The following is a 16,557-nucleotide window of genomic DNA, read 5'->3' as shown; positions in this document are numbered from 1 at the left end:
ATAGATAGATAGATAGATAGATAGATAGATAGATAGATAGATAGATAAAGTATGATATCAGATACACTCTTCAAGTCAATACAGAAGAGCTATAACAGTAGTCATGGGCTGATCTGTGTGTTCCTCTACCTTTAATTATGAAATCATTATTCAGTTAAACTTCCATAAAGTTTATATAAACATCAAAGCATTCTTATGCTTAAGAACTTGCTGACTCTTATTCTTATCAAATCAGTAGATTTTCTAGTGGTATCTGGTAGGTGGTCAAGCTGTTTGCATATAAAATCCAACCCTTTCCCCCACACCCAAATCCCAACTTTGCTCTTGAAGCAATTTTTTGACAGAAGCTGTAGCCCTTTGCCATTGCCTTCATTCTTCACTCCATTATTTTCTTTTGGAGATTCTGGTGGAAAAGGATTGAAACTAATCTCATTTATACTTAGTTAAACATAATTCCCTTTCTCCCAACTCTTCTAACTATGCTCATAAAACTTTAGAGAAATAAAAAGTAGCTCCTGGTAAAGAATTGATTAAACATGTTTCAAGATGTTTGAATGCATTTGGAAACTAAAAATTATCTTTCATTTAGTATGATCCAGAGCTATCATCTCGACAATTTGGGGTTGAACTGTCCCGTTTGACCAGCGAAGACCGAACTGTTCCTTTAGTGGTGGAAAAGCTCATAAACTACATTGAAATGCATGGACTGTATACAGAAGGTATTTATCGAAAGTCTGGTTCGACTAATAAAATCAAGGAGCTTCGACAGGGTCTAGATACAGGTAAGATAGTGCCCTTTAAATCATAATGAAATACTTTTATTTAAAAGGTCATTTCATGCTCTTCAAGTTTTCATTACATGTCGATCCTTTCCTTAGCAGCCGGAAGAATGCGTTCTTTTCTGTGGCGCTTTGTTACCATTTTTTGGCTTTCTAAAGAGTGTTTGGTTTCATTTGGTCAATTCAGCAGACATATATTGAGCATATAATTTGCACTTGAGACAGATCTCATTTAATTTTGTAATAATTCAGTAAGATTGTGATACCCCTGATTGACAAAGAAGAAAACTAAGGTACAGGGAAATTAAATAATGAGCTGCTGATGATGATGCAAGGTACTGTACTAATTTATAATATTCACAACAATCCTATTAATTAGGGATATTATTATCCCCATTTACAGAAAAGGGAACTGAGGCTTACAGAGGATTTTGCCCAAAGACTCATCACCAATAAGGGACCAAATTGAAGTTAACCCCAGATCTTCTGAATTCATAATCTATTTCCTCTTTCTCTTTATGATTCTGATTCCAAGGGGTACTCTTTCCTGTGTATCATCTTGCCTGCCTACATTGATGACAGTTACTCAAACTGATACTGAGTTGAGCATGTATCTTTGTAGAGCTGTAGTTTTAGTACTGGAATTCATGCTGGGGATTGACTTTGGTTTCATTCTCAACTTCTACACTTTATCACTGTTGGGAAGGTATCACTGTTGGGAAGGAATAGATCTTTTTGAACCAAACAGAGTACAAAGTGTGTCCTTGTGTGGCCAAGAACCTATGTACAGTGCTGTTTCTTATGAACAAATCAATGAGAAATGAATTGACTATGAAAATAATAACAACTGGTAAGACCCGTCTTACCAGTTCCGTCTACAAGAAGGTTCCGTCTACAAGAGACTTGGTCTACTTTACTTTACAGGCAGTTACTGACTTTGTCTCTGATACCTTGAAATAGCACAAGTGAAAATCAATCATCCCGAATCTTCACAGTCATCTAATCTGTATAACCTTTAGGGAGTTTATAAGTGAAATGGGTAAACGTGTTTTCTTTACATTTTCTAAGCTCAATTATCACTGTCCTTTTATCTCTAAGAATTACTTAAAATCAGCCTTACTTTCAGAAAATGTCCTGTATGCTTTTTTTCATTTGTCATGTAAAACATTGCTACTCAAAGTGTGGTCTGAGGACAAAGCCATAGCAAGAGAAATACAGAAATTGAGAGCAAGCATGTAGAGACGTTTATAGCAGTTTAACAATACTTCAGCATCAAAATATTTTATTCATTTGTTTGTTTATTTATTTATTTATTTAGAGACAGTTGCTCTGTTGCCCAGGCTATAGTACAATGGTGCAACCTTGGCTCACTGCAACCTCTGTCTCCCGAGCCTCCCAAGTAGCTGGGATTACAGGCGTGTGCCACCACACCCAGCTAATTTTTATATTTTTAGTAGAGACGGTTCTCACCATGTTGGCCAGGCCGCTTTCTGTCTCCTGACCTCAAGTGATCTGCCCATCTCAGTCTCCCAAAGTGCTGGGATTACAGGCGTGAGCCACCGCGCCTGGCCATGATCTTTTATTTTACACACTTCACTCCACAACAGATTTAGAAAACAAATCAACAAGACGTATTCTTTCACCACAGTTAGAAGCACAGTTCCAAAGCATGGAATTACATTGTGGAAAATAGGTTAGTCAGTTTGATTAAGAAACATGAAGCCGGCCGGGCATGGTGGCTCACGCCTGTAATCCCTCCACTTTGGGAGGCCGAGGCAGGTGGATCACCTGAGGTTGGGAGTTTGAGACCAGCCTGACCAACATGGAGAAACCCCATCTCTACTAAAAATACAAAATTAGCCAGGCGTGGCGGCACATGCCTGTAATCCCAACTACTCAGGAGGCTGAGGCAGGAGAATCACTTGAATTCGGGAGGCAGAGGCGGGGAGCTAAGATCACAACACTGCACTCCAGCCTGGACAACAAGAGCGAAACTCCATCTCAAAAAAAAAAGAAACATGAAGCCTTCCTTTAATGATGATAGTTTCTAAAGTGAATTATTTGAATCTCTTTGCGTACTTTGGCTTCGTTAATCTAACTCTTGTCTCTAAATAGATGCTGAGAATGTAAATCTAGATGACTATAACATACACGTCATTGCAAGTGTATTCAAACAATGGCTTCGAGATTTGCCGAATCCTCTCATGACCTTTGAACTCTATGAGGAATTTCTTCGAGCTATGGGTAAGCATAGGCTTCCTGGGTTAGAGAGAAGGCCTGTAGTTGGGGAAGAAATGCCATCTTCAAGCCGTCTTCTAGTGGTTTAATTATTATAGATCTAAAGGTAAACTTTTGACAGTGAATACAAAACTGCCAGTATACTGTCACCTATTCAAATGTTGACTTTTTAGAGACTCATCAAAATGTTAGTGTCCTAAAAATGTTCTGAGTGAGCCACTTGGTTGCTTCTTACAAAGAAATTGAAAGACTGGGGTTATAAAACAGATTAAAATATTAAAAATAAGAGTTTTAAGATTAGGCTTATGTTCATTTAAATTGGAAATCTAGGCAAGAACTATGTGTAAAGCTGGCTGTTTTATGCCAAGCCTAACAGGTTTCAGAGTGTAGTTTCTCAGTGCTATAGGTGCATAGGATATTGATAAAGGCTTTTCTAGAGATATTTAGGCCCTGAGGATTCATAAATTATGTTGAATTTAATGGGAAATCAATCTGCTACACAATGACTGAAAAACTAGAACAGCTCTATCCCCTTGCTGTTATTATTAAGGATTACTGTGATACAGGTTCAAACTAAGGAGACTGTTTATGAATACAGAACTCAAGCTAAAAGAGTTAAATAGTTACTTTGAGTTGCTCTTCTCCAGCCTTACAGGTACAACTACTCCTGAAACTCTATAGCCAGCCTCCTTTGCTTCATAGTGTCTGGGAGGAAGATACACTGTATAAGAGGAGATATTTAGTCTTAGTTTCTGCTCTTAATGTTTTTAGGCCTTCAGGAGAGGAAGGAGACAATCCGTGGTGTATACTCTGTGATTGATCAACTCTCTCGAACTCATCTCAATACACTGGAACGCCTCATCTTTCATCTAGTCAGGTAACTTTAAGAAGCAAGGAAACGATTTTTAATAGTTTCTCTTGGATTATTTTACATAGATAAGGAATTTCTCCTTTGGAAAACTGACAGGTATTTATATTTTTTCTGCTGTTTGTAAAGTCAGTGTCTCAAACAGGTGGTTAGGATACCTTGGAGCAGAAATCTTCAGCTGAGCTGGAATGCATGGCAGTTGCTTTTCTGCCCTTGTTTGAACCATGTAGCAGCTTCAGCCTCATGGTGGCACTGTGTAGTTTAGCCTGTTTTCTAACAGCTGAACTAGAAAGGATATATAATCTACTGAAATGACCTAATTCATATGAGGGGTTCAGATCATTCTCAGAAATTAACTGACCAAAGAGGCGTCAGGAGTAGTGTCTCTTCCCCTGTGTGTAAATATCAGCAGTAGTTGAGAAGAAAACCATCTTTATTTGTGGTTAAAGCTTCTACTCTGCATTCCTTTTTGTTGTTGTTGGTGTTGAGACACAGTTTCACTCTGTCACCCAGGCTGGAGTGCAGTCTCAGCTCACTGCAACCTCCGCCTCCCCAGTTCAAGTGATTCTCCTGCCTCAGCCCCCTACATAGCTGGGATTACAGGTGTGCGCCACCACACCTGGCTAATTTTTGTATTGTTAATGGAGACAAGGTTTTGCCATGTTGGCTAAGCTTGTCTCAAACTCCTGACCTCAAGTAATCTGCCCACATCGGCCTCCCAAAGTGCTGGATTACAAGTGTGAGCCACTGTGCCTGGCTGATTCTGCATTCTTTGGACTTGTTCATCTAGTGATCTTGGCCTTGAGCAGGTAGGTCCCAGATTTCCCTTGGGAAGCTATCGGCTGATCTAGACTGCTTCAAGGAAAGAACAAGTGAAAATACATTTTCCAGAGACAAAGGAACAAAGGAACAACTTGGGAAAAGTCTGCAGACACTTAAACTTACTAGAAGTACTTATATCCTTCTAGTACTATGCAGTTCATGTCATACTGTCTTCTTTTGCTCATCTCTTCTGCCTGTTTACCTATGGTGCTCCCTTTTTATCCCTTAGTCACTTGTTTTTTGTTTTGTTTTGTTTCTTAGGATTGCTCTACAGGAAGACACTAATCGAATGTCTGCTAATGCTTTGGCCATTGTGTTTGCGCCCTGCATTCTCCGCTGCCCTGATACCACTGACCCACTACGAAGTGTACAGGACATCAGTAAGACTACCACGTAAGGCCAGTTACCATAACCTCTACAAGACCTCAGGGACTTCTGACTACGTAGTCACTGTATCCAGATATCAGACATAGTGAATGGGTTCATAAATTCAGATGTTTTTAAGAAGATTGTTGGACACTGCTGGGTTTTCTTATGCTGCAAACTCCTGGATTCAACTGAGCATTTGTCTTAAAGCATCTTATTTTTTAAATCTGGCTTTTCTTTAGGACTGCTTATAGTTTCTAAATAGATTTTAAATTTCCATTTTACCAAATTATGAACACTTAGTATCTTCCTGTAATCTAGCCTAACTGTGGTCTTATGGCTCTGAATCCTTTGGTCTTAATACTTCAGTATTCCTGTATTTCACCTTGGTCTTTTTTCTTGGGGCTCTACTTTTCTTCTAATGTGGTTTTCTTTTGCTCTCCTTAATCTTGACTGCAAAAGGAACTTTAAAAAAATATGTCACTGTTTGGATCCCATCCCCATACAGTCTGATTTAATTGGTCTAGGGTATAGCCTGGGCATTGGGATTTGTAACTGCTCTTTATTTTTTTTATTATTTTTTATTTTTTTGTTTTTTTTGAGATGGAGTTTTGCTCTTGTCACCTAAGCTGGAGTGCAATGGCACGATCTTGGCTCACTGCAACCTTGCAACCTCCACCTCCCAGGTTCAAGTGATTGTCCTGCCTCAGCCTCCCAAGTAGCTGGGATTATAGGCATGCACCACCACGCCTGGCTAATTTAGTATTTTTAGTAGAGACAGGATTTCACCATGTTGGCCAGGTTGGTCTCAAACTCCTGACCTCAAGTGATCCACCTGCCTCTGCCCCGCAAAGCGCTGGGATTACAGGCGTGAACCACTGTGCCCGGCCGTAACTGCTCTTTAGATGACTTCTAAAGTGCAGCCAAAGTTGTGAACCACCATTCTAAACCTTGTCTCTGAGTTTATCAAGTAAGGGATGTTAATTTTTTCCTTCATCTTTCAACTGTCTACAACAAAAACAGTCTGTGAGTGCTATACTTTATTTACTTACATTCTTAACAGTTTTTTCTCTTTCCTCCTGTTTCAGTTGTGTGGAGCTAATCGTTGTGGAACAAATGAATAAATACAAGGCTCGTCTCAAAGATATCAGTAGCTTGGAATTTGCTGAGAATAAGGCAAAGACCAGGTTGTCACTGATTCGTAGATCAATGGTAAGATGCAAGACATGAAATAATGGAAAAATGGGAGTTGTCTTGGGAATTTAATTCTGCATTTGTGGTGTATACAAGGATTATTATCAGAATCTTTTTTATAAAAAAATAAGTAAAAAGTCACCAAATCTCAGGGTGCTATGGCTTCCTCATGTTTAATCTGCTAGCTCTCTTTAGTTACATTATAGAATCTGCATGATTAAGTGTGAAGCATTTTTCAAATCAAGTATTTAGGTTAAATGCTGGTGTCTTAATAATCTGCCCTGCTTTCTTTTCATGTCCTTTCAATGAAAACGTAGTCCTTTTCTAACTTTTTTCCCTACTTCCTTCCACTGTCTGTTCCCAGCTTTAATCGTGTCACTTTTGGTAGTCCTGCCAAGACTCCTGGGATGTAGAGAACTTAATCATTTGTAACTGAATTTAAATGGAATCATTTGATTCTTAAGTAAATGGAATTCCATCTATGAGTCTATTGTAATCAAAAAGTATTTCTTTGAGTTTAAGGTTAGGTTTTGAGACAGTCCTTGTAAAACTGATAATTTATTTCCTTGGTTTGCCCACTTTTTAATATCTTCCTTTGCAACCAGTAACATATAACTCCAGTTCTCAGTGATCACTAATCAGTAGCATCAGCCCTATTGATTAGTGCTTATTGAGAACTGGAGTTATCCATATATGTTACTCTGAAGTCAGTTTTCAGGATAACTGGAAAACTGCTGCATTAAGGTTTAGTTATTGCCCATTTGCTACCTCTTCCTCTCAGTTGTGAAATAAAATTGTGACAATGAGCACGCATTTCAGATTCCCAATAAATCTCTAAAGAGAAGGAGGCTTCATCATGCCCTCATTCTTTCAGGGGTCCAGCAGTACTTCCTCCCATATCTTCGCAGTTTGCATTTAGATTAGCACTAAAATGATTCTTTTTCTTCCTTTACTATGTAATCTGCCTGGCACTGAATAAGTGCTTAACAAAGGTCTGTTGATTAAGGTAGTGAAGGGTCTTCTGTAAAAACAAACATAAGCATGGGCTTTTTGCAGGCAGTAAAGATATTAAATAAAACTCATCATAGGATACTATCTAAATCTTTTCCCCAGAAATTAAAAACAGAAATCCCACTTAAAAGTGAAACATTTCTGTAGTATGAATTTTCAGGAACTCAGTTCTGAGAGGCCCAATTTAGTGGTGGCTATCCAGGCAGGAAGGGAAGAGCCTTTTGCTATAAACCTACTTTTCAAAGCAGATAGATAAGCTGTGCTTTTTTCCTGTGTTGCAGAAGATGGATATTCAGTCCATTGCAAGATTAAACCTTCTCTTTTAATGGGGCAATGACATTTACATTCTAACCTTCTGCTTTCCTTTTCATGTCCTTCCTAATCCAGAAACCTGTACTAATTGCAGTTAGATTCATGAACATTACCCGCAATTCAGTCTCGGTATGTATTAATAATGCAATGTGTTACAGCCACTCTACATTATTGTCTTTCATTCATCCAGGAATTGTTCCGCTCTGTCTATCATTCATGCCTGTCCACCCTCCATGTTTGGCCCCAAGTCAGGTTCTACTTTTTGATGAGCTTTCACTTACTTTTCTCTTAATCTCTTTTTTTAGATCCTTCATTTTCTTTCCTCGTATTGTGTAGTTGAACAGCATCCATTTAAAATATATTGGTTTCTCCTCTTTGTCAGATGAGCCTCCTTTTGGGTTTCTTCTTTGGTTGAATCATTAAAAGGTGAAAGTTAAAAGCATTGAGATATCAAATTAATTTCTGCTCTTTGAGCTGTGTTCCCAGCAATCTTCTCCACTTTATTATTTGAAATACTTATTATTACTTTCAGCATCTCCTATCATTAGTAATGCTTATTTGTCCATTCATATCTGTCTAACACTGATGGTGTCCTCCCAGATGTAGAAATATGGTTCTTATCCACTTAGCATTTATCAAACAGAGCTACAAATAGGAGTGAACTAATCCAAATTGGTGGACTAGTTCTAGACTTAAATATTATGGTATGCTAGAACTCATACCAGGATCTCATTGCTGGTATCCCTCTTTAGTTCCATTGATTATACAAAAAAGGAATGGGATGGAAGGCTGAGAACACCAATCTGTGTGGAAAACTGTCCACCTGTGTGTAACCTTTTTATTGAGGAGGCTTAACTTGTTGAGATATTAATACAAATCAGTTTTTCTTTTTGTCTATAACTGCCTGTCAACTCCAGCCTGTCCAACTTCCCTTTCCCACTGGATGTCAATTACCTTAACAGCATCTTGAAACCAATTCTATAATTTTCAAAAATTCATTTCATTCTAGTATTTAAGAGTCAGTTCTCTTCATATTAAAACTTCAGTCGGTTTTAAATCCAGTGCTCGTCTCACTTCCTTCCAGGGCAGACTAGACCTTTATCTGGAACTTAAAACTTTGGGGGTAGGTGGGTAATTTCTGTTTGTCAGACACTTCTGCCCTTCGTCTTTCTTGACCCTTTCTCCCCTGATGTTGAGACTAGGAGGAGTGATAGGGGAGGCAGAATTCTGTATGATATCCCGGTGTTGAGATGGCAGTCCACCTTCTTTGTTGTTCAACACTGCTGTTCTGGCTCATTGTCAGTAGGCTAAGTAAAGATAAGTAGTAGCTCCAGTTTATCCCTGTTGACGATGAACTCAGTTCTATCCCATTTCTGTAGGCACTGATAGTCCCTTGCAAGATTTGGTTACATCTTCTGGCTAAACCCTGGGTGTTGGCATTCACACCATATGGGAAGCTGTCAAACTCACAGGGCAGTTACAAGTTTTCCAAAATTCTGATATTTGTTTGAAAGCTCGAAATTTACTCTCTGACAACAAATATCGCCATTTGTTTCACTTGCAGTAACAGATTCCCTTCATACAATTTCAAAGAAAATGTGTACCACTTACTCAAGAAGAATAATCAAACTTTGTCAATTATTATAAATACTGTTTCATTAATAAAGCAGCTAATTTTGCTTGCAATTCAAAGAATTGCACAAATACTCTTTGTTGAGGTAACCATCAGTATGTGACAGAGTTGCTGCATGTGTGATTTCCAGTTAATCGTACAGAAAATTGAAAATAGTTAATTTATCAGTTAAGAAGTAATAAAATTAATTTATACGTCTTGGTCAATGACATGAAATGAAACTGATTTTTTAAAAACTAAATGTGTGGTAGCAAAAGAACATGAAGACTGCTAGAACCACTTGGTATCAATACCTTGATTCATGTAAAGGTGACAGCAGTTGAATCCACAATTGCTTTTATATGATTAGCACAGATGTCAACAAGTTAAAATGGCAAATAGCCTCTTAGTATAATTATGAAAATAATTTTGACATTGTAGACCCTTTGAAACGGTTTTGAGGGCATCATTACACCCCAGCATCTTTGCTGGGGTTCTGTGGGCTACACTCTGAGAACCACTGCACTGTATTACATATAATACTACCGGCTCACTGCACTTCACAGAAATATTTGTTGAGAATAATTCCTTTTCATATGCAAGATATGAACACATACAAACAGATACTAGCTGTGTTTAAAGTGCTTACTAACCCTGATTATCTGGTGAACCATAACTACAGGCGCTGGGATACGATTTTTGAACAAGCTTGGATACCTAATTATAATACCACACAAAACAACCAGTCTTTTCCAAAAAAGCCTTGGATAAAGGATCTCTCCTTACCAGGAAAGCAAATTCCTCAGGAAGTAGTCTGATAATTCATTTCCTTCCTATTTTTGTAACTTAACAAGACACTCAACAGGGATCGTCCATCTTGCCCTGAAGTGCTATTTTTAAGTAAAATTTCATTAGGATTCTGAGATTTGTGTTTTAGCTAGCTATATATTGTTCTGTCTAGATGATGCACAGTTCCTCCTCCTCACACATTGAACCCATAGAGAAACCCTAATAACATGTACTTTCTTTGGGTCTTCATAAAGTATCATGACTTTCTGCATGAGGGTAATATATGTCTTTTTCTAAACAGTCATCAGGTTTATTAAAGGCAATACAATTCATTCTTTCATTATCACCCTGAGTCTCTTTTACTGTTTAGACTTACTTCGATTTATAGTATTTAATTTCTTTGTGCCCATCAATCATGCCTTGCCATTCCTTCTTGCATTCTTTTGCTATCATGAACCTTATAGAATTTTCAGAAGAAATCAAAACTCTCCTCATAGGCCTTATTCATTCTAACACTATGGCATATCTTCTATTTGTCTCCATGGTTATCTTCTTAAGTCTTAGGAGAAAATGAAAAAGTGAGTTTCAGCTGATTCCCTCAAATAGGGATCCTCTTTCCCTTAAATAGCTATCACTGAGATCCCCCACATTAGAGCATTTGACTCTCAATATTTTTGTTACAATCTAAGAAGCCCATAATGGACTGGTCTCACAGAATTCTAACCCAAATTAAATAATTAAGACTGTTTCAGAATATCATTCTTAGAAAAAAATAAACAATAGAATTATATACAGACTTCCTTAGACAGAGCATGGCAAATCTATATGATTAGGTGGTTGAATTTGTGGGTATTAGAAAGCATGTCCCTAAAGGAAGGAGGGAGAGATGGATCAGACGGTACTGTGTGCCAATATGGTGAGAATACCAAGGAAGAAGTACTTAATTCTGCCTGGTGGCACAGGGTAAGGCTGTAGAAGTGACATGTGAGCTAGCTCTTAAGGGATGAGTTTAAATTAATCAGATGGAGAAAGACCTACCAGTTGGTATAAGTCAACAAGGTTTAATTCTGTATAAAAGGCTATGTAGCTTGCATATAAACTTGTATATATAATTGTGCAGAAGGGAAACTTTAAATTAAAACCAAAATAGGCTTTGTTTTGAAGCAAACTCTAAAACATTAGTACTATGGGGCCTTGAAGAGTGAGCCAGGACTCACAAGGTCTCAGAGTTTAGTACTTAATGTAAATTTTGGTGCTTTATATCTTATATTTATGATATGGAATGGGAACTAATGTTAGCTACTATTTTTTAGCCATAAAAACAATTTCTTCCTGGGTCATCTTCAAAGTTCTCAGTAAGAATAGCTGAAAAGGAGCCGGGAGTGGTAGCTCCCAGAACTTAGGGAGACTGAGGCGAGTGGATCACTTGAGTTCAAGACCAGCCTGGGCAACATGGTGAAACCCCATCTCTACCAAAAATACAAAAAAAATTAGCCAGATGTAGTGGTGCATGCCTGTGGTCCCAGATACTTGGAAGGCTGAGGTGGGAGGATCGCTTGAGCACGAGAAGCAGAGGTTGCAGTGAGCCAACATAGCACCACTGCACGCCAGCCTGAGTGACAGAGCGAGACCCTGTCTTAAAAAACAAAAACAGACGAAATAGCTGAAAAGAATCCTAAGACTATTTTATTTTATTTTTTAATTTTTATTTTTTATTTTATTTTTTATTTTATTTCAGAGTCTTGCTGTTGTCAGCCTGGGCTGGAGTGCAGTGGCACGATCTTGGCTGACTGCAACCTTTGCCTCCCCAGTTCTAGCAGCTGTCCTGCCTCAGCTTCCCAAATAGCTGAGATTATAGGCGCCCCCCCACCACGCCCACCTAATTTTTGTATTTTTAGTAGAGACGGGGTTTCACCATGTTGACCAGGCTGGTCTCAAACTCCTGACTTCAGGTGATCACCCACCTCGGCCTCCCAAAGTGCTGGGATTACAGGCATGAGCCACCACGCCCTGCCAAACAGACTAATTTAAAAAGAAGAAGAGATAGCAGAGTTGTCTAAGAACTTCCTCTCTTTTAAAAACACCAGAAATAAATAGTTTCACAAAGAAAAGGTACCAACTCTTTAAATACATAATTACAATATAATTTAAGCTGTCTCAGAGCAGAGAGGGGAAAAGGTCTTTTTTTAATTAAAAGAGTCTAACACTGATCCTCACCCCCCACCACACGCACACACGCATACACAAAGAAAAAACTAATAAAAATTGCTTATAGAAATATTAAAAGCAGCAGAGCACAGCATGGACTCTGGACTAGACTTTTGGGTGTAAATCCTAGCTCTAGTTTACTAGTAGTTGTGACATGGGCAAATTATTTAATCTCCATGCCTCAGTGTTCTTATCTGTAAATTGGTTAATAGTACCAAACTTAGGATTAAATGAGTTGATTTTTTGTTTTTTAATTGAGACAGAGTCTCACTCTGTCACCCATGCTGGAGGGCAGTGGCACAATCTTGGCTCACTGCAACCTCTGCCTCCTGGGTTCAAGCGATTCTCATGCCTCAGCCTCCCGAGTAGCTGGGACTACAGGTATGCACTACCACACCTGGCTAATTTTTGTATTTATTTTTAGTAGACTCGGGGGTTTCGCCATGTTGGCCAGGCTGGTCTCGAACTCCTGACCTCAGATGATCTGCCCTCCTCAGCCTCCCAAAGTGGTGGGATTATAGGCGTGAACCACCATGCCCAGTCTAAATTAATATTTTAAAACCATTAAGAACTATGCTTGTTATGGAACTCTCTCCATAGAGAGAAAGAGAATTCTTATACACACACCCCCATACACACAGAGATAGCACCTGATATATACATGTAGGACTGCCTCATCTATGAATATTAATTCAAAAATCCTAGGTTAAAATATCACCGGCACTTTGGGAGACCAAGGCGTGTGGATCCTTGAGCCCAAGAGTTTGAGACCAGCCTGGGCAACATGGTGAAACCCCATCTCTACAAAAAAAACAAAAACAAAAAACAAAAAATTAGGCCTGGTGGCGAGCACCTATAGTCCCAGCTACTAGGGAGGCTGAGATGAGAGAATCACCTGAGCCTAGGAAGTCAAGGCTGCAGTGAGCCATGATAACACCACTGCACTCCAGCCTGGGTGACAGAGGGAGACCCTCAAAAAAAAAAAAAAGAATTAAAAAATAAAAATGAATCAGCAAGCAGAATTCAGTAGCCTATAAATATAAAAATATAAACCTTGACCAAGGAGGATTTAACCTAGGAATGCAAGGATGACTGTATATTAGGATAGCTATTAATGTCATTCACCATGTTTGTTGATCTGTGGAGAAAAATTGTATTATCCTCATAGATATTTTAAAGGCATTTGATATGTCAGCATTCTTTTTAAAAACATTCTTATTAAAACAGGGATATCTTATATTCTTAGCATGATAAAAACATATCTGAACCCAAAATCCAACATCTTGCTTAATGGAAGAATACTGGAAGCATTCTGATTCAAATCAGAAAAGGCAAGGATATCCATTATCCCAACTGTTATTTGACATTGATCTGAAGGTACTAGCTAAAGCAATTAAGAAAAAAGAATTGGAGATATAAAATTTTAAAGAAGTAAAATTACTACTATTTCCATTATGATTATATACATGTGAAACTTAGGAAAATCAACTAAAGAACTTAAAGATGATAAGAGAATTCAGTAGGATGTCTGAGTACAATTAATAAATTTTACTTGTACAAACAACCACTTGGATGATATGATGGAAGAAAAATGCCCGTTTGTATATTGTACACATACACGCACTTTAAACATCAACATCAAATATCAAAGAATACACTTAATAAGAAATGTAGAAGATTTGTACAAAGAAAGCTTTAAGGCCGGGCCCGGTGGCTCACGCCTGTAATCCCAGCACTTTGGGAGACTGAGGCAGGCGGATCACAAGGTCAGGAGACTGAGACCATCCTGGCTAACATGGTGAAACCCCATCTCTACTAAAAAATACAAAAACAATCAGTCGAGCGTGGTGGCGGGCACCTGTAGTCCCAGCTACTCGGGAGGCTGAGGCAGGAGAATGGTGTGAACCTGGGAGGCAGAGCTTGCAGTGAGCCAAGATTGCACCATTGCACTCCAGCCTGGGCGACAGAGCAAGACTCCGTCTCAAAAAAAAAAAAAAAAAAAAAGCCTTAAAACCTTAAATATTACAAAAGAAGACTTAAACAAATACATTTGGAAAGAAAGGCTAAATTTTGTAATGGTGTCAGTTCTTCTAAATTAGTCTATTCATATATTGTTTCAATACCCACTAGGAGGGAAAGAGGATATTTTCTTAGGCTCAACTTTCAGACTCATATGACTACCATGGGCTTCACTTGGCATCAGAATCACTTAGGATATGGGACTGGAAGTACAGCATGCTTGCAGAGAGCATAAGATCATCCTCGTGTGGGAGCCCTTGCAGCAGTCCACACAACACAACCATCAATGAGTTATCTTTGGCCTCTAAGTCACAACTCAGGTGCAAGGAAAAAGGACTCCACATCCAATGGATGCAGAACTATTCTGCCTGGGAAGTTTTATGCCTGTACAGGAATTAACCTCTTGTAAAATTCCATAGACATTGTTTCCAGCGTCCCTGCAAGGGGTATGTCCAGTTACAGCTGACTCCACTTTCAGGGAATTCCAAATATATGGCTTTCTATGGGATATTTACAATTTATCTTTACTTCTTCTCCAGATGCAGTTTATCAATCAGATTAATTTTTACCAGAGGTGATGTTGCCTAATAACATCATTTGCAGCCTGCCTTTATCAAGTTTCCAGGGGTCCTGAGCTAGAACATTGACCAAAGATCAGTTCTTACACAGACAAGGAAAGAGTTTTATAACTCTTTACTTACAAATGTGGTCTCAACAAAAATAGCAAAAGAATACTTTGGGGACCTTTACGAGTTGATGCTAAAATTTATAAGAAAATAAAGAAGCAGAATAATTGGGGAAATTCTAAAAGAGAAAAATAAAGGATTATAATGTGAGTGGCATTTCAAAGGTCTGGTATTCACTAAATGATGGGAAAATGAATATCCATGTAGGGAAGAAAAGAAACAAACAAAAACACTGAGTCAGGCCAGGCACAGTAGTTCATGCCTATAATCCAGCACTTTGGAAGGCCAAAGCAGGAGGATTGCTTGAAGCCAGGAGTTTCAGATCAGCCTTGGCAATAATGCGAGATCTCATCTCTACAAAAAATTTAAAAAGTTAGCTGGGCATGGTGGCACATGCCTGTAGTCCCACATATTGGGGATACTGAGGTAGAAGGATCCCTTGAGCCCAGGAGTTCAAGGCTGCAGTGAGCTGTGATTGTGCCACTGCATTCTAGCCTGAGCAAGAGTGAGACCCTGTATCTTTAAAAAAAAAAAACAAAAACAATTCACATCAAAGACTAAAACATAAAAGTAGCTCTGGCACTATCCTGGCAGAGGTCCTCACTGCCCTGCATCCTGTAGACATTCAAGTACCCTACCTCTCTACCTTACTACTGCCAAAATATCCAAGTCGTTTAACTCAGCTCAAAGGGCAATTGGGAAAGAGCCCAAGGGGAAATCAGAAAAGTTATCACCTAAACCTTTTCATGCAAAAGTTGAAACCAAGCCATAAAAGGTGGCTGAAGAGGATACATCTTTAGGGTGAAAAAAGTACAAATATAAAGGGAAAATGGGAGCAAATGGAAAGAGATTAACCAGACAACATTTATCTTCATAAAACAGAAACTGAAAACAAGCAAGAAAGAAGCTAAGTGTGATTAAAGATCTCTTTATCAAGTCAGGAGTCCCAGTATCTCATTGTACAATTCAGAAGAATTTTTAAATTATTTTATAAGTGTACCTTTTTAGAGCTCTGAAAACACAGCTTTTAAGAAGAGAACTCCATTTCCTCCCATTTGAAAGGAATGAATTAAGTGCTAGTTTATTTTTCTGTACAAACTGAGAATAATTAGCTCTCTATAAGCCTAATAATGTCTTAAACTGCTTCCTGATCTTGGCTGTCTGTCAAAAGTATATTATCTGTGATGTCTTTGATAGTGGTAGTCCAGTCCAGATTTTTCTGATAATCCTGTTAATGGGCTATAAAGGATTGGAAATCTGGGTATTGTGTATAATATTAAATTGTATTTAGTACGACTTGAGACCTCCTACTTATTAACAGTTGAAGATAATTGTATTTTGATATTCTCATTTTAGGAACAGTTTGCCTGCAAAGTTTAAGCCAGGAAGTCACTGGAATAGTTACTGAGAAAAAGGATGACAATATGGCTTTATATTTTTTCCAGTACTTACGTTAAGAGTTGGGTACAGGCCGGGCGCGGTGGCTCAAGCCTGTAATCCCAGCACTTTGGGAGGCCGAGACGGGCGGATCACGAGGTCAGGAGATCAAGACCATCCTGGCTAACACGGTGAAACCCCGTCTCTACTAAAAAATACAAAAAACTAGCTGGGCGAGGTGGCAGGCGCCTGTAGTCCCAGCTACTCGGGAGGCTG

General features: G+C 38.6%; 1 protein-coding gene across 7 annotated transcripts in view; it reads left to right on the top strand.

Annotated features, from left to right (window-relative positions):
* MYO9A (myosin IXA) overlaps positions 1–16,557 on the top strand; it is a 312,565-nt gene that overhangs the window by 278,305 nt on the left and 17,703 nt on the right. For 4 of the 7 annotated variants that reach the window (XM_031935820.1, XM_023220687.2, XM_023220684.2 and 1 more), the window contains 6 exons: positions 590–782; positions 2,895–3,023; positions 3,789–3,894; positions 4,969–5,100; positions 6,162–6,285; positions 7,666–7,719. In XM_031935820.1, coding sequence (XP_031791680.1) covers positions 590–782; positions 2,895–3,023; positions 3,789–3,894; positions 4,969–5,100; positions 6,162–6,285; positions 7,666–7,719 — 738 coding nt within the window. The remainder of the gene's footprint in view (positions 1–589; positions 783–2,894; positions 3,024–3,788; positions 3,895–4,968; positions 5,101–6,161; positions 6,286–7,665; positions 7,720–16,557) is intronic. The other 3 variants (XM_023220686.2, XM_023220685.2, XM_023220688.2) reach the window with 1 other exon arrangement.

Source organism: Piliocolobus tephrosceles, chromosome 6 (genome assembly GCF_002776525.5).
Source record: "Piliocolobus tephrosceles isolate RC106 chromosome 6, ASM277652v3, whole genome shotgun sequence".
Taxonomy (NCBI): domain Eukaryota; kingdom Metazoa; phylum Chordata; class Mammalia; order Primates; family Cercopithecidae; genus Piliocolobus; species Piliocolobus tephrosceles.
This window is presented reverse-complemented; position numbering and strand designations above follow the sequence as displayed.